Below are 22,071 nucleotides of genomic sequence, written 5' to 3'. Positions count from 1 at the left end.
GGAATAACGTAAAAAATAAGCTTAGCTTAGGCAATAAGGTCTCAATAAAGCTCGTGGCCTAAGGCCTACTTTTTTTTTTTTCTTTCTTCTTGTCTATAGTGTAGTTATCTTACACAATATTATTATTTATGTTGGTTTCTCCTTTTTTTCTTTTTCTTTTTGCTTGTAATGTAGTTATCTTACAAAATATAAGAAAATTCAAATTAATAAAATGTTAGTCGTTTATTTATAATGTGTTACCTTGAATATTATTACAAAAAATATCATTTACCAATATGAAGATTTGAGTAGTTTAATTCAAAGTTACAAAATTTCTTTTTTACTTTTACAAGTAATTTATATTTATTTTTTATAAGCTTCAATATTGTAAAAATAAAGCAAAGGAAACTTGACATTGTCGCTTTTAAAGTGACAAGTTTAAATCGGTCTTTTGCTTACGACCTAATTTAGGTACTCTTTCTTATCCGATGGGAAAAGCATCGAGGGACAAAAGAGTATGGATTTATTGCAGGTGTTGTTATGTTTTACTTATAACCAGAAGCTTCATCCTTAACAGGTTTCAATTTTGTAGGATATTTACTATCGGAAAGCAAAGGAAGAAGGATGGCGTGCCCGTAGCGCCTTCAAGCTCTTTCAGATTGATGAGGAATTTAACATCTTTGAAGGTTCTCTTCTCAATAAATTTTCATTAGGTTTCTTTTTCCTTGATTGATGAGTAAAAACTGGTGATTTCTCTTTGATGGATCTGGAAAAGCTGGCAGCTCTATGTTAATTCATTGCAATGCAGCTCCTGATGTAGGGTTTAACCCCTTTTATGAAACTTAAAGAAGTTGTAGGCAAACTACATTTTCAGGTTCTGAAGCAATATTTTATATGGACTATGGAGAATAAGATATCAATTTCTATGTTTCCCATAATATGTTTGGTTAGAGCTTGAAATAATTATATGTTGAATGAGTAGATGGATACTAGTACCCTCTTTCAGCAAAATGCTGCAGATTAGGAGTTCACTAATATTATTTTACATTGCTTTGTTGGTCAGAATTGGTTGTTTGTAGAATTTCACTAATTGCCCTTTCTATATGCAGGTGTGAAACGAGTTGTGGATTTGTGTGCAGCACCAGGCAGCTGGAGTCAGGTATTTTCAATTGAACTTGCTTATTGTTGTTTCTGTGTCGGTGTATAGCTCTGTTATCAATAATCACCTGCTATAAAGATTTGCCTTTTTTTTTTTTTTTCTTTTCAAATAACACAACTGATATCTTTAGTCTTGTGCTTACTCATGCTTATTTGAAAGGATTACTATACTTTATAATCATTTTAAGAGTGTGATATAGATTTTGGAGGTGGAACAGATTCTCAAGTTCTCAACCTATTTTTGCACATATATGTATTTTCCCTTTGCGTGACTAATGCCATAGGACAAACGTTGTCATATCTAGAGGTTTGTCCCTCCCTCCCTCCCCTCTCTCTGTGTGTGTGTATCTCTCTTTACACAAGGTTATCTCTATTATGGTGTCCTATTTTGGTCAACTTTTGTTTTTTGCTGTATGATTTGGCTTCTAAACTTGAAAGTTTTTCCCTCTGTGCTTTCTTTAAGCTCTGATGGAACAGATCTACATAGAGGATAAGAACTGAAAATATCTTGAGAATTAAAAAGAGGGAGTTTAGTCTATGCCCAGAAAGTACTATGTTTTAGACTGTAATCTTGAACTTTACTAGGGAAATAATGGGAAAGAATTTTCTTTTTCTGATTTTTAGAGGTACTCATTGGACAAATATCTATATGCTATTGGATTTGGCATGATGTTTTATAGTCCACCATTATTTGGCTTATTTCTGGTAGAACCATTACTTTTCACAAAGAAAGATATGAAAAAGTAAAGAAATATAATTAACATGCTACATGTCTTTCTCCTTATTGCTTGCTCCATTTCTTTGTCCCTAAATGTTTTTATTCTCTTTATAGGTTTTAAGCCGGAAGTTATATCTCCCAGCAAAGTTGTCACCTGATACCAAGTATGTGTACTTTCCTTTTTGTAGAATTGGTTCTATGACAATTTCTCTTACCTCTTTTTGTCTTTTTGATGGATAAATCATATTAGGAGCTCGGGATGGTTGTCCAGGTCAATGTTTCTTAATCCAGCAAATATCTTAGTCACTTAGCTAGTTAAAGTGAATAAAGATGCCTGTTATAATGATATTCTAAAGTTTTCTTTTCAAATCTAATGATCGAGTGCTCCTGTGTAGTTAGTGTCTCTGTGAATTGTTTTCTCATTGTCTCATTTGTTCCTAATTTTATCATTCAATCTTTTGGAAAGAGAGTTAATTAGCATGCTGTCATATTCATCATGTAATAATGTGGAAGAACAATTAGTCATGAACCACAGCTTCAGCTTGCTGCATCCTCTTCTCCTAGATCCCAGTAACACATTGACCTTGCCCCACATGACCACGTGGAATGGGAAAAAGTTTGCTCTCCATTACTTTTTTCTAACGGTGATTGAGTTAGGCTATTGACAAGTTTCCTACCTTAGAGGCTTGTCGCTGCAGCTATGATACGTCTGTGAGAGAGGAGATTTTAGCATTCACTCTTTGGCCAACTTTAAAATTGTAAAAGTCAAGTTGCTACCACTGATATTGTTTTTTGTTTTCCTGGCCATGTCACAAACATGTATGTAATGAGGTGCTACTATCTTTCTTATTCATGTGGTTTCCAGGGACGGCGATCTACCACTTATTGTGGCTATTGACTTACAGCCTATGGCTCCCATTGAAGGTGTTATTCAAGTACAGGGTGATATAACAAATGCTAAAACAGCTGAAGTGGTATGGATTCCTATGCTGTTTCATTTATTATATATGAAATTTTGATTTTTGAAGGCTGGTTTGTTACTTCCTAATTAGGTTTCGAGAATAACTAGCATTTTGGCACATTTGATGCATGTGCACTTTATAGAATCGAGATAATTATTATCTATGACATGTAATACAAAAACTTATAAACTGTGAGAATTGATTGTGGATATTTCTCTGGGAAGATAAGCAATTTAAGTAGAAAAGAACCATTTTGCAAATTCTAGTGTTTGTGTTTTTTCATAATGTCTTCCATTTGGAGAACGAAAATTTAAAGTTGAAATGGATGAAGCAGACATGTTGAAAAAATTGACTACCTAAAAGGAAAGTAACTTCCTGTTCCATAGTAGAGCTATTTGAGAGAATTTAAAATTAATTATTAAAAAAAGAGTGCATTTAGAATGGATGGAGTAATCGACGGCTGAGAAAATTTAGTAGATGGAACAGTTATATACTCTACTTTCTTACTTTTAGCCATTATTATTTATTTTGTTTAATTTCTCTTGGAATATCTTAAAGAAATTATCTCCCGTAAGAATCTATGCAATTTTCATCTAATATATAAATATCATAATTTTCCTTTTCTCAGATATCTCTTAAAATGTTATACTGTAGCAATTAATACACTTGGAGATAATAAGTTTCCGTGTTACAATTACTCATACAAGAAATTAAACAGTGGCATTAAGTTTAAGTTGAATCAGGAAAAGTGGGTTTATCGGAATCTAAAGTTCAGCACACGAGAGATTGAGTTAGTAACTCTGGTTGATGTTGAGGGCATGACCAATAGAAAGGAAGAAAGAAACGTGCATTTTATATTAGCAGTTTGAGGACATTGTTGGTTTCCCCATTTTATGTCGATTAGACACAATGCTCAGAGAAAACGAAGTTTAAATTTGGACCGAAGGTGGCTATTTTGGTGTCCAACTGCATCTTTGAGAGTTCACATGTAAGTTAGGATTAGATGTGGCGAAACTGAACTCGGTGTGTGTCCTTTTATACCTTGATCTGTGTCACTATTGGCTGGACTGCTACACACAAATAATTTTTTTTTTTGATGAAGTAAGGGAATTTCATTAAAAGGCATCAAGAAGATGCATAGCAAAAATTACAATATAAAGGTATTGTCTGCTCATATGCAGAAAACTTACGGGACAACTAGGGAGCAGACAAACTCAAGAAATAGTTCAACACTAGTTACAGGAGCCTGATTGAACCAACTAAATAAGTTAATTAAACACGTGGCTTTAAGAGTGTGGTTGGGAGTTGAAATCCCATCAAAACATCTACGGTTCCTTTCATTCCAAATACTCCAAAAAATAGCACCAGGTACCATTGACCAAGTCTTTTTGATGGATTTCCCAACTCTCCAAGAACACCAACTCTCATAAGCTTCCTTGATACTGTTTGGCATAACCCAGGCAAGTCCAAAAACTGATAAAAACATACTCCAAATATCAGTTGCTACTGAACAGTGCAAAAAAGATGCCTCACACTCTCTGATTCCATCTGGCACATATAACATCTATTCACAGTCGGTATAAGTCTTCTGCTAAGATTGTCTTGCTAAGATTGTCTTGAGTAAGACAAGCTTCATACAATGTTGTCCACATAAAGCCAACTACTTTTGTAGGTAGTTTGGTTTTCCATATAAGCTTCCGTGGCCATTTGTCGATCAATTCCTTGTTGGAGCATAGATTGTCATATCCTCTTTTGACAGTATAGGTTATCTCTTTTGATTCACCCCATTCCAACCTATCCTGCACCTGGGAATTGACATTAGCACCTGATAATTTATTGAGCAAACCCAACATATCATTCAAAACCCAACATGTCCCTTCTGAAATGTGAAGCCCAAGCACTATTTTGCCAAACATGTGAGATAGTTGCATCTTTATTACTAGCAAGTAAAAATAAAGCTGGAAATTCATCTTTCAGGGTCTCTGTACCTAGCCATTTATCTTTCCAGAATGATATATGCCCCGTTCCCTAGCTTGAGTGATGACTTGAGCTTGAATTCTCCCCAAAGCTTTGAAATGTGTTTCCAGGGGCCTGAACCATGTGGAGCTCTCCCCTGCCCACCCCATACTTTGCTTGAATTACTGTTTTCCATAGCCCTGAACTTTCCATGTTGTACCTCCGATGCCATTTCATCAATAAACTCTTGTTATGCAAGGCAAGGTCCTTTATCCCTAGCCCTCCATGGTTCTTAGGAAGAATAACTCTTGGCCATTTAACCAGATGGAACTTGTGAGTGTTGCTGTTGCCTTCCCATAAAAAATCTCTTCTTAATTGATCAAGTCTCCTTTGTACCTTAGTTGGGATTGGGAATAAGGACATGAAATATGTTGGTATGCTATCTAGCACACTATTGATGAGTGTAAGTCTGCCTCCAAAGGATAGGTATTACATTTTCCAGGAAGCAGTTTTCTTTCAAATTTTTCAATCACTCCATTCCAGATGCCTTGAGACTTGTATCTAGCTCCCAATGGGAGTCCCAGATATGATGTAGGGAAAGATCCCACTTTACAATTCATAACCTCTGCAAGCTCATCCAGATTTGGGATTGTGTTAACCGGATAGATGGTGCTTTTCAGCATGTTCATGTGTAGGCCTGAAATAGCTTCAAAAATCATTAGCGTGAGATGAAGATATAGAACTTGTGATTTTTCAGCTCCGCAAAAAATCAGAGTGTCGTCTGCGTATAGCAGATGCGACACCATCACAGAATTGCCCTCTTCATTGCCCACCTTAAAACCCTCTAGCCAATGGAGCTGGTTAGCTTTGTCTAACATTTTGCTTAGGCCTTCCATAGCAAGAATGAACAAAAAAGGTGACAGTGGATCTCCTTGTCTGAGGCCTTTTTGGGGAGAGAAAAACCCAACAGGTCCACCATTGATTAAAATTGAGTACTTCACTGTGGTAATACAAAATTTAATCCATCTAATCCAACGTTCTCCAAATCCCATCTTCCTGAGTATATTGATCAAGTACGCCCAATTGAGTTGGTCAAATGCCTTTTCAATGTCAAGTTTGAAAAGTAGACCAGGTTGCCCAGACTTTATCTTCCAATCTAATATTTCATTGGCTATTAGAGCTGCATTAGTGATCTGCCTTGATTTGATGAAAGCATTTTGATGTCATGAAACTAGTTTCCCTATCACCCCTTTCAACCTCTCTGCTATGATCTTGGAGGCTATTTTATAAACACTATCAATCAAGCTGATTGGTCTGTAGTCCCTTAATTCAGTGGCTCCTTTCTTCTTAGGGATTAGAGCTATAAACGAGGCATTACAAGACCTGACTAAGTTGCCATACTGGTGAAAATAATGAAGTGCACCCATGATATCATACTTTACTACCGCCCATGATTTCTGGTAAAATGCCATAGTGTAACCATCTGGACCTGGAGCTTTATCAGGTGCACAAGCTTTGATAATGTCCAGAACTTCTGCCTCTTCAAATGGTCTTTCCAGCAACTCTTTCTCTTCTCTAGATAAAGTTGCTACATCTTCTAGCCTGGCTGAAGGTCTCCATCTTTCATTTTCAGTGTACAACTTCTGATAGAAGTCTAAAATCTCACCTCTGATTAAAGCCTTGTCTTCAATGAAATCATCTTCAATTTTGAGTCTGTCAATACGATTATTTCTCCTATTGGAATTGGCAACTTTCTGAAAGAACTTGGTGTTTTTATCCTTCTTTGAGCCACAAACATCTTGATTTTTGCCTCCAGGAAACTTCTTCTGCTTTGGCCAGCTGTTGAATTTCCATTTGAAGTCTCATCATGCTGGATTTTTCTTCTTGAGAAATAGTTCTGCCTTCAGTTTGTTGTTGCAAAAAGAAAAGCTCCTCTAGGGATCTTCCCCTCCTAGCTGCAATTCTGCCATATACCTCTCTGTTCCAAGTTGTGAGATCTTTTTTTAGTAGCTTCAATTTATTCACCAGTACAAAGTCAGGAGTGCCATTGACTTCATAACTCTGCCACCATGACTTGATCCTATCCTGAAAGCCTTATGTGTTTAACCACATATTTTCAAATTTAAAGTAGGATGGATTTGAATCCCAGTCCCCACTTTCCAACATGATATGATAATGATCTGAGATGACTTTGGGAAGCGCTACTTGACTTGGATATTCTCCTCTCCTCTCCTCTGGACCAGGTGAATTGAGCTCCCTGCAATGGTAAGTCTAATAAGCAAAGATCTTGAATGATATCTGAGAACCCCCTCATGGCCCTTGATCTTCTCAGACAATTATGCCTTTCACTTTCAAACCTACAAACATTGAAATCGCCTCCTATTACCCATTGCTCATCCCAGATTCCTCTAACAGCCCCTAGTTCATTCCATAACTCTTCTCTTTCCCAGTTTGTGTGTGGCCCATACACCCCTGTAAAGCAGAATCTGAAGTTCTCATTAGTGTTTTCCAGCATGCTTGAGATGGAATAAGTACCCTGTTGAATTTCAATACAATTCCCTTTTGTCCCACATAGTAATTATGCCACCCCTAGTACCACTGGTCTTGAGTTCTGCCCAGCCAGCCCATCTTGTGCCCCATATGTGTCTTGCTAGAATCCCATTCCAATCTTCCAATTTAGTTTCTTGCAGACAAAGAATATCCGGTTTTCAAACTTTAATTAGTGATTTAATTGTATCCCTCTTTCCAGTATCATTTAACCCTCCAACGTTCCAGCTAAGGATTTTGATTTTCATCCGGAAAAGACTGAATATTTCCTCCCCTTACACTTTTTATTCCCCCCCCCCCCAATAATAATTTACCAAGCATAACAACCTTTTGGCTTCTGTTTCCCCCTTTTTGTTAGGTTTTCTTTCCCTCGTATACTTCTGGTTCTTTGCTTGGGTTTGTCTTTTCTCCTCCATCCTTATAATCATATCTAAAATTTCATGTTCGAACCCCTTCACATTAACTCCGAATGCCTTGCAAACTTTCCCCATCACTAACTTGGTCCATTTAGATGTCTCAATTACTGTAGGATTCTGTAATTGCTCACCGGAATCGTACCAGGGGAGAGAGAGACAATCACTTGCTGATTGTAAAGAGAATTGAGAATCAGAATCACTAACCGGAGACAAAGCAATTCTGGGAAGCAATCTTGGCATGCACAGGGGATAATTCATATCCTCACCTTCATCATCAGCTTCCAGATAATGTAAAGAGTTACTATTCTGTTGATATTGAATATGATGTACATCGATGGAGTTGTTAGTTATTGGACTTTTTGCTCTCAATCTCTTGGGATTAGTGGCTGTCTCAGGTTCTACACCACCCTTCAAAGAATTCTCTGCATGTGGTTGTGAGGAGGCCATATCGATGATTGTAATAGATTCTTTTCCCAGACGAGAGTTTGAGTACTCAGATTGTTCAGGTTGTTGGGGTTGTTGATTCTCATCTATTACCCGTGTGATTAGAAAAAAAACCTTTAGCTCTCCATTGGGTAATTTGTGGTGGGGCTTTTTTATGTTTTTGGGCTTTGTGTTTTGGGCCTTTAGAATAATAGGAAGTATCTATGTTTGGGCCCTTTAAAAGAAGGCTCTTTGAAACCCTAGATTTGCTAGTTGAGGGATCCCCAGAATAATTTTGGGGCTTTACATTAACTGGTGGTACAAAGGAAGTGTCTAGGTTTGGGTCCTTTAAATGAAGGCCCATAGAAACCCTAGATCTGCTAGTTGAGGGACCCACAGAATAATCATTGGACTTCTCATTAGCTGATGGTACAAAGGGTTCCGAGATTTTTGAATTAAAGTGAGGCTTCTCCACATGCCCACCCACGTGCTTGTAACCAGAAAGGGGAACTGCAGGATACGAGGTCTCGATATTTGCAACGACCGGCAAAGCACCACCGGAACAACTCCGATCAGATTTTCTGGCGAATCTAGGAGTAGCAGAAACTTCATCTACCAAAGAAATTTCGAACTTCCATTCTCCTATATCAAGATTAATCTTACCCGGTGTTTTGGCTTCAGTGTTCCTTATGCATATCCTAGCCCAGAGAAGATGATTGATGTGTTTTGTATCATCATCAACCCCAACATAGCCACCACAAAATTCACCAATAGTTTTAAAAGTATCCAGTGACCAAGCATGAAGCGGGATGCCGAATGCTTTGATCCATCTGAGTTCCGACCTCTTGCTTGTTAGATCTGTACCGGCCACCGGTGTCCACCACTCCAATGACAATCGTCTTCCGTTCCAATGCCATTCACCGACATTGATTCTCTCAGTTTCTTCCCTTGAGGGAAACTGGAACAAGAATCTGTTACGAGAGATTGGTGTAATTTTTAGACCAGAGCATACATGCCATCTGCTAGTAAACCATTTGTGCAACACCTCTGATTTTGGGTTGTAGCTGAATGGGTCATTGAAGTAGCCAATCATACAACTCTGCAAAAAGTTTCTCTTGCCTTTAACTCAGAACCTGCTGCTTGAGACACTACCTTGTCCGGCCATTGATATATTCTGGCAGCTTCAACAAAAGGCTTTGTGTGAATATCAGTAAATGTCTGCAAAATCTCCCCAGCCCCTGTTATGTTCATCTTCCGGAACAATGATTGCATTGCTTCTATCTCCCACCCAAGTTTCAATTCTGACAAAACGGCCATAACTGTTGAAGTTCTGATACACTCTGTAAATGTATGTTTGAACCTTCCTTCCCCAACGTCTACATAAGTTCCCTGTACCCCTGGATGCTAGAGCAAGAGATTCACAAACCCATCGCAGATTCTCTTCATCAATGTAGATTCTTCTCGTAAATCTCCTGTTCCATTCTATCAGTGTATACCATCTAATTCGTCCTTCATGATTCCCTGCCAATTCGAATGATTTAGAGCCAGATGTGAAGAAAGTTCTTTCCCCCATGATTTGAAATCACCGGTGAAGATTTACACAACATATTTCAGAAGAGAGAGAGAGAGAGAGAAAGAGGAGAAGAGAGAGGAGAGAGACACACAAATAACTTTTATAACACAAGAGGCATGATCCATGATTTCAGGCTGTGAAAACATTGAGTTTGCATTTTAAGCAAAAAATTAGGGATGGTGCTGCAATTTGCTCATCATAAATCTTGCACATCCATGCTACTCAAAATGTTGTAATACATTGGGCTTCTTATCTTGGTGTGTTCGTCTGTTCTCCTATTATCTTCGTTTTTACATTTTCTCTTCTTTGTTTTTCTCGTTCTTCAAGGAGTATATTAGGAGATATTAGTACTATGTTATTTTCCCTCATGCTTTGTGGTTAACAGTTTATATGAATCATTATCAATTTCTAACAGGTTATTAGACATTTTGACGGATGGAAGGCTGACCTTGTTGTCTGTGATGGTGCACCTGATGGTAAGAAACTGCTTTCAACTGCCCTGATACATTACTTTGGTCTTTGCTGTATTTGACGAAACTAATCTGTGCTAATGTTTATCTTATGTTGCAGTAACGGGACTTCATGACATGGATGAATTTGTTCAGTCCCAGCTGATATTGGCGGTTAGTTTCTAAGAGAAAATAGGTGGAATTGGTTTAATGAATAATATTCACCTCTATATTGCAACACTGTAATAACTCTAGAAGGCACACTCATATAGATGTGTAGTTTTCATGGCTTTGCTACATGCCTGCATCTATAAAATTATTGGTGCCATTGTTGTCTAGGAACACTTGAAAGCCTAATTAGAAGTTCCTTGTTTTCTATGTAGGATGTCTGAAAGAAATGCCTTTTTGTGAATCTCCATCATAAATTGTGTTTTTGAGGAAGATAACTAATTCTTTTTCTATCTGGTGATGTTATTTCACTATTTTCACTTTGCTTCGTATATAGATTACCAGAAAAAGAAAATAATTGTTTCTGTATGTCATCTTACTGCATTTTTAGTTTTTTGATATCCTGCTTATAATGTGCAATTATTCCTTGAAAGATCAGTTATATGTGCTTTAAGAGATGTTTCTCATGTAAGTCTGCCATGTTGTTCTCAGTCTTTGTTTCATCTGGGTGGTTGAACTTGCAGGGCCTAACCATAGTCACTCACATACTAAAAAGAGGCGGAAAGTTCATAGCAAAAATTTTTCGAGGAAAAGACACAAGCCTCCTTTACTGTCAGGTTCATTGCACGTGTACTCATTATTTTTTGATTTAGTTACTTCACTCATTCAAGATCTCGTTTAGTCTTTAGACGAGACCTCTATTTCTTGTTTTCTGCTGTCGGATATTCTACATTCTTGGGTTATCATGGTGGATTGCTTATTTTTTTGCCTTCATAATGCAGCTAAAACTATTTTTCACAGAAGTGACTTTTTCTAAGCCAAAAAGCAGTCGGAATTCTAGCATAGGTGAGTAGCTAATGTTTTCTACCTTGTTTATGTGGCAAATTTTCCTGCTAATGGAACCCATTCATTTGCGAGCTCTTGCTAATTAAATATGTTGTAATATTTCGTGAGAACTTAATATTGTAAAATTTTAAGGATTTCTGTATTTGCTTTATGCCCTTACATCTAGAAAGGACCCCAAGTTTGTTGTTTCACACAGAAATATTACATAATATTGACTGCTTCCTATTGCCTTATGATATTTCTGCAGAGTTAGTTTGTATATCCGGCTTCAACTTTGGTTATTTCTATGAATTAGTGGTAGGTGTTTTAGGATAAATAACGTCTATTAGGTATATCAAATGTGAATTGGAATGAAACTTGGGGTGTGTTGGTATGAAGGAAAATGTGTTTCCAATTTTCCCATATTTGGTTGGCTCAAATATTTTGGAAAATATTTTCCTTATTAAATCATTTTTCTCCAAATGAAGGAAAATGACTTCCCTACCAAGAGAAGGGAAATCATTTTTCAAAACTCCTTTTCAACCTTCCTCACCCCTGGCCTCTCCCCCAATCCACACCTTTGCCGACCCGGCCTCTAAACTCCTTTTCAACCCTGACTTACCACCCTACATCACGACCTCACCCCAACCACTCCGAGACAATGGGTGAGGGTGGGGGAAGGAGCTGGGCAGTGTTGAGGTCGATGTTGAGGTTGGGTTTATGGAGTTGGGCTTGAGGTCCGGGGTTGGGTTTGGGGTCGGGATCAGGGTAGGGGATGGGGTCAGTGTCAGGGTTTGCGGATGGGGGCAAGGTCGGGGTTGGGGTTCGCAGTCTAATTGGTGATAGGGTCGGGATCCAGATTGAGGTCCGGATTAGAGTCTGGTTCGAGATTAGTTTATGGGGCCGAGATTGGGTCTGGGGTTGAGGTTCGGAATTCAGGGTACCCGTAACTCCACCGCCTCGCTCCTGCCCCCGCCCTCACCCGTTTCGTCTCTCATAGTATTTGCCCAGATTATATATTTTTCATAACATTTTTTGCTAACTAACCAAACACTAGAAAATAAGTAAATAAACTACTATTTTCCGTGGAACACATTTTCCTTCCTACCAAGCACACCTTTGTATTTTTATATTTCCGGGTGGAAGATATCTTAAAGCAACACTAGAATTGCTATGCACATAAATCTAATACTAGCGTTACCTTGTACAGAGGCATTTGCAGTTTGCGAGAATTACTCTCCACCTGAAGGATTTAATGAGAAAGATCTTCATCGCCTTCTTGAAAAGATTGGAAGTCCATCTGGCATAGTGGACCTAGGTAATTTCCATGTGCAGATGCTTCTTCTCTAAATGGCCTTTTACTTTACGCCAACTTTAACTTTTGCCACCTTATGATTTTTGAGGCAAGTGACATGGATCTTAAATCTGCCTCTATATCTTTTTCTTCGTGGTGGAATATAGTTTTTAGTTGCTGTTTTTTATGTTGGAAGTAATGCGGCTTCCATTTTTTAAGTTCAGATTATAATTAATTCCGACTATATATTTGTATTTTGCATCATCTTTCAAGCATTTTTTTGCATGACAGATTGCAGTAGTGCATGGCTGGAAGGTCCTAATAAGGTGTATATTCCATTTCTGGCTTGTGGAGACCTTAGTGGGTATGATTCAGACCGTTCATATCCACTTCCTAAAGCTGCAGATGGAACCTATCAGTGTTTAGATCCTGTACAACCTCCAATTGCACCGCCATATAAACGAGCTCTTGAAATGAAGAAAGCGTCAAGTCAAGGAATCCAAAACCTAGACAAGCTTTCTCTTGGCTCCTGATCTTACCATCCAGAATTATCCCATTCCGTGACATCTGAAAATCGCTTATATGTCACCAAATGTAAGTACTCTTTATTGCTAATTGATGAATTTAATATGTATTGTTAAGACTTTAGATAGTTTAAACCAGATGAGAGTCATCTACTTGTGTCCCAGGGCAAAGGTAGTACAGCACATGATGTGTGGTAGGCGCGCTTCATGTGAACTAAGTTTGGAGAAAGATAGGGGAGCTAGTCCATTATCCACCAAGTTTCAAGTTCAGAGCAACTGATTTATCAGTTATCAGAAAAGAATGATAGTAGTAATATACTTTGCGTAATAACGAATTTATTTTGTACTTGGGTGATTAAATCTAAAATTAACAGACAATGATCACTGGTTATATTACATCGCGTGAGACTTCCTGTGACAACAGTAGTTCTTTAGATGTATGAAATGATTTTCTAGATTACTGCTAATGATGCTTATAGTATAGGCCTTTTACCAATCATTAATGAGAAAAATAGGTGTTGTATTCCAAACGATTATTTTTTAAAATGACGAAACGTAATTTTGTCGTAACTTGGTTTGCTTTCTTTAAGACTTGGTTGTGTTCCATGTGAATTTGAGTGTGTAACAGTAAGCTAGTCAACAGTCAAATCAATATGTAACTAACGGGTCAAATGGAGTTGCCATAATTCAGCTGAAACCGAGCAGAAAATGGCAGCAATTTCCTCCTCAATTGCTTCTCTTTTTCAACCTTGACACTCCTAAAAACCCATGATATACTTTCTGCTCCAGGATATCACCATATAAATGTTTATTTACACCGATGGTGTAAATATATTTACACTATTAGGTTGGATATAAGATAATTTAAATGAAATATATTTTGTGCACATGCAGTGTAAAGAATTTTCATATTATTAGTTAACATGGAACTCTCCGCAAAACCTAATATGGGTAATAACCTGTTGTTATCGGTTAAATTATATTGATAGTATAATATTTTTGGTACTATCGGTATACACAACTTAAACTCACTCTCATTTTAAATGAGAATTTAAGTTTTGTACTTCGTTAATTTGATCTATACAATAAAATAGGTAATTTTTCACAGCCAATTTAATATGGTAATTTAAAAAATAAAGTAATTACTTACTATAACAGTCAAATTACATTGGTGATGTAAAAAAATACGATCGAAGAAAGAATAGTCACATTCACAAGGCCAGGACTATGTTGACATTCATTTAGCCACTGCCCAAAACAACTTTTACAGCTTTTAGTATATATTTCAAAAATCTGATTAATTAGGTTTAACTTTAATGAATTTTCTCTATCGAATTAACTATTTAAATATTATTTCTAGCAGCTTTTTCATTATTATTTATACAATATATCACTCAACTTAAAGTTTTAAAGATGATCATAACTTGGATGGATAAGGCAACATTTGGGGAAAAACTTGAAGAATGAATATTCTTTTGGGATTGCATGAGTTAGACAAATCAAAATTCATAAATCTTGTCTGCCGGCCACTAACTAATGAAAATTTATTGGCGATTGCCATCAATCTGCATTCAAGTATAGGGAAAATTTACCATTTAATTTAGGTTATTAATTAATATTTATTATATATAATTACATTTTATTATCGATTAAATGATATAATAATGTAAATATACTCCCTTCATTCACTTTTTCTTGTCTACTATACTAAAAATACATTTTTACTTTTACTTGTCCATTTTAGCAAATCAAAAGATTTTTTTTTTGTACCCTTATCATTAATTATTCATTCCCTAAATCTCTTCCCAGACCTTTTAAAATGCTAGCATTATTATGAGTGGGAGGGGAAAACATCTACTGGAACAACGGAATAATTTGTAGTTCCTGGAAAAGAAAAAAAGGTGATCAAACGTGTTAAGTCTCTTTATAGACTAAAATAAGCACCCAAACAATGTATGAAATTTGATCACATAATATTAATATTAATATATATATATATATATATATATATATATATATATATATATATATATATATATATATAATTTATTATTTCTTAAGAATATGTGATCTATTGGGCACAAGTAAAAGTAAAGGGAGGGAGTACTTTACAATATAAGTGCATAGAATTAAACTCAAATAAATAACAAGAATAACAAGTACAACTGGAAGAAAGAATTTACATAGAAAAGGATCACTTGAAAAAAGAAAGGATATATAAAAGTAAATACATCCAAAATCTTCAAATTAAAGCCGGGCGTTACAATATGATAAGTAATTTTCTGCATCTATGCTACTCTAGCTAATTTACTAATTCCAAAAGTACTGAAATCTTTTGTTGTGTGAAACTTAATATTCCTACATAATAAACAACTAAAATGTCTACATATATTTTTTCCTCCTCAATTCATCTACATAATTACAGTAACATAAAAACTTTTCCTTTTGGATAAGAAAAAGAAAACTAATAAGAACAAAAAAAAAATATTCACTCCTGTGTAAGCTTGATCACATTGTCGGTCCCAAGTCTCGATGAAGGAGGAGTGTTATGGCACGGTAGAATAGCAGCGAGCGTAAAACTATTGGCAAGTACTGCTAGAAACAATTTATATAACCGATCCCAACTTGTTTGAAACTGAGGCGTAATATAATTGTTGTTGTCGTTTAGGAGAAAAATGAAAATAAAACTATTGGCAAGTACTGCTGGAAACAGAACTGGACCTGTGTAAACAAGAAGAAGAATTCAAGAACTCAATGCAATCTTCAATAGCTTCAGCTCTTTGAGAATCATGAATTGTTTCTGCATAAGAACGTGATCTTGCTAAGCTTGCTGATGATACTTTACGTGAAGACCTTTTTCTATTGGAATTCGAAAGGAAATTTAGAGCATTAGCCACTTTAGTTCCAATATTCTTTAGAAAACTAGCCACAGAAAATTCATCAGAAGAAGAGGTTTTTTGAAGCCTAGAATTCCAATTAGATGATGAAGATGGCTTCTTTTTAAAGTAAAAATTGTTTTGGTCATAGACATGATCAGGGCTAAAATTGACTCTTCTACTCATTTTCTTTTAATTTGTGTGTTATTGGAAGAGAGGGAGAGTTTTGTAACATGAAGAAGAGAGGCAGTTGGGAAAATGATGAGAGGTATTTATTGAGAGTTGAAGAGAAAGAAAAAGATACTACTCCATATATGGCCCCATTTATTTTTCAGTTTTTATTGTGGTAATAATAAAGAAAAGAAGAAGATTCAAACCTACTTGACCTATTTATTGTAATAAGACCAGAGAAAAACTTTAACTGATATTCTGCAACTTTTCATGGCCCATATTCATATCAGTTTGACTATTGACCAAATTAGTCTTTATCTCATTTATTTACTCTCATTATTTCATGACCTAGACTAATTAAGCTACCCATGCATTCCCATATATATAATTAAAATCTAGCAAAGTATTGTTGCAACTACTACTTATTTGTGATCAAATGGGTGTGAATTTACAAATATATATCTTCAAGTTCTCTTTCTATATATATATATATAGAGAGAGAGAGTTTGAGTTAAAAATAGTGATCTTGCTGACACATGCGGCTAATTAGTTGGGCTTAAATGCAAAGAGAAATAATTGATGGCCTTATGTGTTTACACCAAATTGGATAAGAGATGTCTATTTGTGTATTTGTAATATAAATAAGAAGTCTTAATTGTTGAATCTCTACCATTTTTTAGTTTAATAAAAATGAAGAGGGTAGCAAGTAAAAATTGAAAGGTGGAAAATAAAACATGTATAAGAAACTAAAAGATACATTAGACTTTGGGTAAGGGACATAGTGACTTTGATTTATTTCAAGATTGATGAAACGTGCATGGAGGGCAATCATGACGTTAGTATATATAGGATATATATATCCACAACTACATTTACAAAAGTTGAAGAGATATCATTTTCGAATAATTAGTCATCTACATGTACCATTTTTATTTTCTTGCTGATTTTCTTCCAAAATTGACTTACAATATTGCAATGAAGAACATCTACCTTTGCCACAACTATGATTTTAGAATTTGGCTTCTGAAATCTTAGTTTCCAGATTTATCAGTGTAAATTAGAAATTTACAGAACAGAGAAAAGATAAAATTTGGTCAAAAAAGGAGAAGTGGCGGGGATGGCGGGCCCCTACTAGGAATGGGATAAAGTGAAATAATGTACATTTGTTTTTTTGTTTTTTTTAAAGGAAGAGGGCAAGACTCAAGAGCTTAGGTGGAAAAGAGAGAACATGAAAGGAATTCATAATTTTTTACAAAATTCAAAGTATAGAAAATAAACTAGTAATTGTAGCGATGGATGCAACTTTTAGGCAATGAGTTCAGAGTATATATATTTTGTTGTGTGCGTGTGTGAAAACCAACTCATATTTTTACAGATATAGTACATTTAAATCATAATCTCAAAAGATAATTAGTGGCGGAGATAACTTACAACAAGTTGTGTCATCTCACACCTCTTCATCGAAAAAAATCTAAACATACGTGTACATAATATATAATTAGTGGCAAAGATATCTTATTATAAAGAGTGTCATCTGACATCCTTCGTCAAAAAAATGTAAACATTCGCGTAATTATAATTTTAACAATAATATATATATATATATATAGGTAGATTAATTGTGCTATATTAATTGTGCTGATACATGCTTGAGTTTTTGTACTTGTTCTTGACACCTTTAACTTGTTAAGTTTTCATATTCTTAGCATATTTTCCTCTGTTTTAGCTCTCTGTTGGTTGAGTGGTAGTGATTAAGTAGTACCCCTTAGTCTATAGTGGTTGTGGTTAACGATGTGAGAGTAAGGTCATGATCTCGGGGAGGGCAGGAGGTGGGGGGGGTACAAGGAAGCTTCTATGCTGAGAGTTGGGTCCTAGAACATAGGGACGTTGATGGGTAAGACTATAGAATTGGGTAGGATACTTCAGAGAAGGAGGATCAACATAGCGTGTGTCCAAGAGACCAGGTAGAAGGGTACTAAGACACGTGATATTGACGGGTATAAGCTGTGGTACTCTGGAGGTGCTGGGGGAGGGGGAGGGTAAGAATGGGGTGTGTATCTTAGTTAACAGGAATATTAAGAAACTAGTGGTTGAGGTTAGGAGGGTAAGCGATAGGGTGATTGTTGTTAAGCTTGTAGTTGGGGGGCTTACTTTAAATGTGATTAGTGCATATGCTCCTCAAGTAGGCTTGGGTGAGGAGGTCAAGAGGTAATTCTGGGAGGACTTGGACAAGGTGGTGCGTAGTATTTCATGCACCGAGAAGCTTTTTATTGGAGGGAATTTCAATGGCCATATCGGGGCTAATGTTGGGGGTTATGATGATGTGCATGGAGGATTCAGATTTGGAGATAGGAATGAGAGAGGTACTTCGCTGTTGGATCTCGCTAGAGCTTTTGATTTGGTGGTAGTTAACTCGAGTTTTTCTGAGAGGGAGGAGCACTTGGAAACTTTTCGGAGTACAGTGACCAGGACTCAAATAGATTATCTTCTCTGCATGAAATGTGATAGAGGTATTTGCACGGATTGCAAGGTTATCCCGAGTGAGTGTCTCACGACCCAACATAGGCTCCTGGTAGGGATGTTCATAAAAATCTGAAAAATCGAACCAAACCGACCAAAAAAATCGATACTTTTTAGGTTTGGTTTGGTTTTGGTTTTGAATTTTAAAAACCGATCAAATTTGGTTTGGTGTTAATAAAAAATAACTAAAAAATCCGAACCAAACCGACTATAGAAGTAGCTATTTAAATTTATTATTACACACACACACATACACACACATACACACACACACACACACACACACACACACATATATATATATACACATACACACACACACACCAAACCGACTATAGAAGTAGCTATTTAAATTTATTATTATACCTATATATATGTATATTTTTATATAAAGTTTCTAAAATTTTATGGTACATATTAGTCGTTTATATTTTTAGTCTAGTTTTTTGCTATTATAATAATCTAATTCTTTGCCTTTACATTCTAGTTTGATTGGTAGTTTTCTTTTGCTAAGTACAAGAATTTATTTCATGTTAAAAATAATCGATTTTTAATTGAGTACTTAAATTATTCATCACTATTTGATTCAATTATCATCAATATATTTTGGTAAATGATAGATTTCTCAAAGAGCAATTGGTTTGATAGTGTTACGTTGAAAATATAGTCTCCGAAATATGTGTTTGGTAGTGTATGTCTCATATTTAAGAAAAAACTCGATAAATAATCGAAAAAATCAAAAACCGACAAAAATCGGATCGATAAAAATCGACTTAATTGGTTTGGTTTGGTTTCAATATTTGAAAAACCGATTTAGTTGGTTTGGTTTCTTTTTAGGGAAAAACTTATCCAAACCGAACCATGAACACCTATAGCTCATGGTAATGGATCTGGGGATCAAGATGAATAGAAAGATGAGAGCAGTGTGCAATCATCATAGAATCAAGTGGGGAAACTTGACTACGGACAAATCCCAGGAGTTGGGGGAGAGGTTGCTAGCTATGGGGGACTGAAAGAGTAGTGGGGACGCGACTGCGATGTGGGCCATGACAACGAACTATATTAGGGAAGCTGCGAGAGAGATTTTAGGGGTTATTAAGGGATACCCTAGGGGACGTATAGGGGACTGGTGGTGGAATGCGGAGGTCCAAGGTAAAGTTGAAGTCAAGAAAACGACTTATTTGAAATTAGTGGAGAGCATAAACGAGGAGGAAAAGAGGACGAATTGGGAATATTATAAGAAGGCAAAGAAGGAGGCGAAGTTAGCAGTTATGACGACTAAGACTGCTGCCTTTGGACGCATGTATGCGGAACTTGGGAGCAAAGGCAGTGACAAGAAGTTGTACAGGTTAGCCAAAGTGAGGGAGATGAAGGCTCATGACTTGGACCAAGTGAACTGCATCAAAGACAAGGATGGCATAATATTGATGGAAGATGCTCATATTAGACGAAGATGGCAGACATACTTCCATAGACTGTTGAACAATGGGGGGGGGGGATAGAAGCGTTGTGCTGGGTGAATTGGAGCACTCCGAGAGTCAACGTGATTTTGGCTATTGTAGGCGTATTAAGGTAGAATAGGTTATGGGAGCGATGCGTATTATGAGCAGGGGTAGAGCGACTGGGCCAGACGAGATCCTGGTAGAATTCTGGAAGAGTGCTGGTCGTGCAGGCATGGAGTGGCGTACTGGGTTGTTTAATGCTATCTTTAAGACAAAGAAGATGCCCGAAGAATGGAAGTGGAGTGCGATGATTCCGTTGTACCATAACAAGGGTGATATCCAAAGCTGCAATAACTATAAGGGTATCAAGTTGCTGAGTCATACTATGAAAGTTTGGGAAAGGAGGGTGGAAGTCAGGGTGAGGAGGAGTGTGCCTATTTCCGAGAATCAGTTTGGATTCATACCGGGGCGATCAACTACAGAAGCCATTTATCTGGTAAGGAGATTGGTAGAGCAGTATAGGGAGAGAAAGAAGGAATTACACATAGTGTTTATAGACCTAGAAAAGACGTATGAAAAAGTCGGGAGGGAGGTTTTGTGGAGATGTTTGGAGGTTAGCGACGTTCCGGTAGCATACACTAGGGTGATTAAGGACATGTATAATGGTGCTAAGACTTAGGTGATGACAATGGGAGGTGACTCGGATCACTTCCCAATAGTGATGGAGTTGCACCAGGGATCGGCTCTTAGCCATTTCCTATTTTTTTTGGCGATGGATGTGCTGACGCGGCACATTCAAGGGGAGGTACCATGGTTTATATTATTTGCCGATGACATAGTGCTGATTGATGAGACGAGAGGTGGGGTTAATGCGAGGCTTGAGGTCTGGAGACAGAACCTAGAGTCTAAAAGTTTCAAGTTGAGCAGGACCAAAACGGAATACTTGGAGTGTAAGTTCAGTGACAAGACTCATGAAGTGGGCGTGGATGTGAAGCTTGATACCCAAGTCATCTCGGGGAGGGGTAGTTTCAAGTATCTCGGGTCTATAATATCACGACCCAAACCGATGGGCCGCGATGGGCACCCGGTAACTTACTCAACTGAGTACCAACGTTACATATCATTCTTATTGTACTATCATTGGCAAACGGGCCAAACGGGCCGTCATGGGCTATACGTCCAACATGATCATTTATAAACTCAAAACATAGGCCGACAAGGCCATACAATCTTTTACGTACATGATATCTGTCTACAAGCCTCTAAGAATACATAATTGTCATAAAGGTCGAGACAGAGCTCTGCCATACTAAACAATAACATCTAAATCATACTGACCAAACAAGCAACTCCGGAGCAAATGGAGTGCACCAACATCTCCCAATGAGCTGATCGCCTACTTGAAGGACTCTCGACCGGTCTATCGAGACCTGTGGGCATGAAACGCAGCGTCCCCACACAAAAGGGATGTTAGTACAAATAATGTACCGAGTATGTAAGGAATGAAAATCAGTAAATAATAGACATGAGGGAAACATAGAGTAAAACACTCGACATGTACGTCTGCATAGCTCTGTGATTTATTTCATTTTTATAACGTCATGTATATGCGTATAAATGTCATACCATGCATAGGTATATGTGTTCATAATATCATCAAGCCTCTGAAGGCATCCCATCATATCATTTCGGCCACTGTGGGCAAATCATCAATGTATACTAGCTGATCAGGTGGTGGTCCGTATATAACGCCATAACCTTTTTTCATATCCCATATACATATAATATACGCGTATATAACGCCATCTGGTCATGGGTCAATGTACATGTATAAATGTATGAAATGCATAAGAAATACGTTAATAAGATTTTCTCAGAATGTCATAAAAATAATATGCTTGTCGGATAAATTTTATCAAATACGTATTTTTCTGAGACCCATGAACAAAAGATATAATAATAATTCACATGGGGAATCAAGAATATAGACACCCCTAGTATTCCTATGAATGGAGTAATTTATGGAAGTTGCGTATTTTGCTCATTTCATTTGTATTATTTGGATCATGC

The 22,071-nt window shown here is 36.8% G+C and overlaps 3 protein-coding genes across 4 annotated transcripts; 2 read left to right on the top strand and 1 right to left on the bottom strand.

Annotated features, from left to right (window-relative positions):
- The first annotated feature begins 363 nt into the window (after positions 1-363).
- LOC107784458 (tRNA (cytidine(32)/guanosine(34)-2'-O)-methyltransferase) lies at positions 364-13,562 on the top strand. Of its 2 annotated transcripts, XR_001647681.2 has the most exons (12): positions 364-494; positions 572-665; positions 1,089-1,138; positions 1,970-2,019; positions 2,721-2,829; positions 10,148-10,208; positions 10,303-10,355; positions 10,874-10,966; positions 11,132-11,195; positions 12,385-12,492; positions 12,760-13,062; positions 13,158-13,562. XR_001647681.2 is itself a non-coding variant. In XM_016605592.2 (11 exons), the coding sequence occupies exons 1-11, from the start codon at positions 468-470 to the stop codon at positions 12,999-13,001; spliced, it is 951 nt and encodes a 316-aa protein (XP_016461078.1). In that variant the 5' UTR covers positions 364-467; the 3' UTR covers positions 13,002-13,562. The 2 variants fall into 2 exon arrangements, 1 of the variants encoding a protein (XP_016461078.1); XM_016605592.2 differs by having other exon boundaries at positions 12,760-13,562.
- A 2,117-nt stretch (positions 13,563-15,679) lies between these two features.
- Positions 15,680-16,054, bottom strand: LOC107784457 (uncharacterized). The gene has a single exon (XM_016605590.1). The coding sequence runs from the start codon at positions 16,052-16,054 to the stop codon at positions 15,680-15,682; it is 375 nt and encodes a 124-aa protein (XP_016461076.1).
- A 3,542-nt stretch (positions 16,055-19,596) lies between these two features.
- Positions 19,597-20,061, top strand: LOC142166344 (uncharacterized). Its single transcript, XM_075225418.1, has one exon. It carries the CDS (start codon positions 19,597-19,599, stop codon positions 20,059-20,061), a length of 465 nt encoding a protein of 154 aa, XP_075081519.1.
- Positions 20,062-22,071: the final 2,010 nt, after the last annotated feature.

The sequence above is a fragment of the Nicotiana tabacum genome, chromosome 2 (assembly GCF_000715075.1).
Source record: "Nicotiana tabacum cultivar K326 chromosome 2, ASM71507v2, whole genome shotgun sequence".
In the NCBI taxonomy this organism is placed as follows: domain Eukaryota; kingdom Viridiplantae; phylum Streptophyta; class Magnoliopsida; order Solanales; family Solanaceae; genus Nicotiana; species Nicotiana tabacum.
The sequence above is the reverse complement of the archived record's forward strand: the minus strand, read 5'-3'. Positions and strand labels throughout refer to the sequence as shown.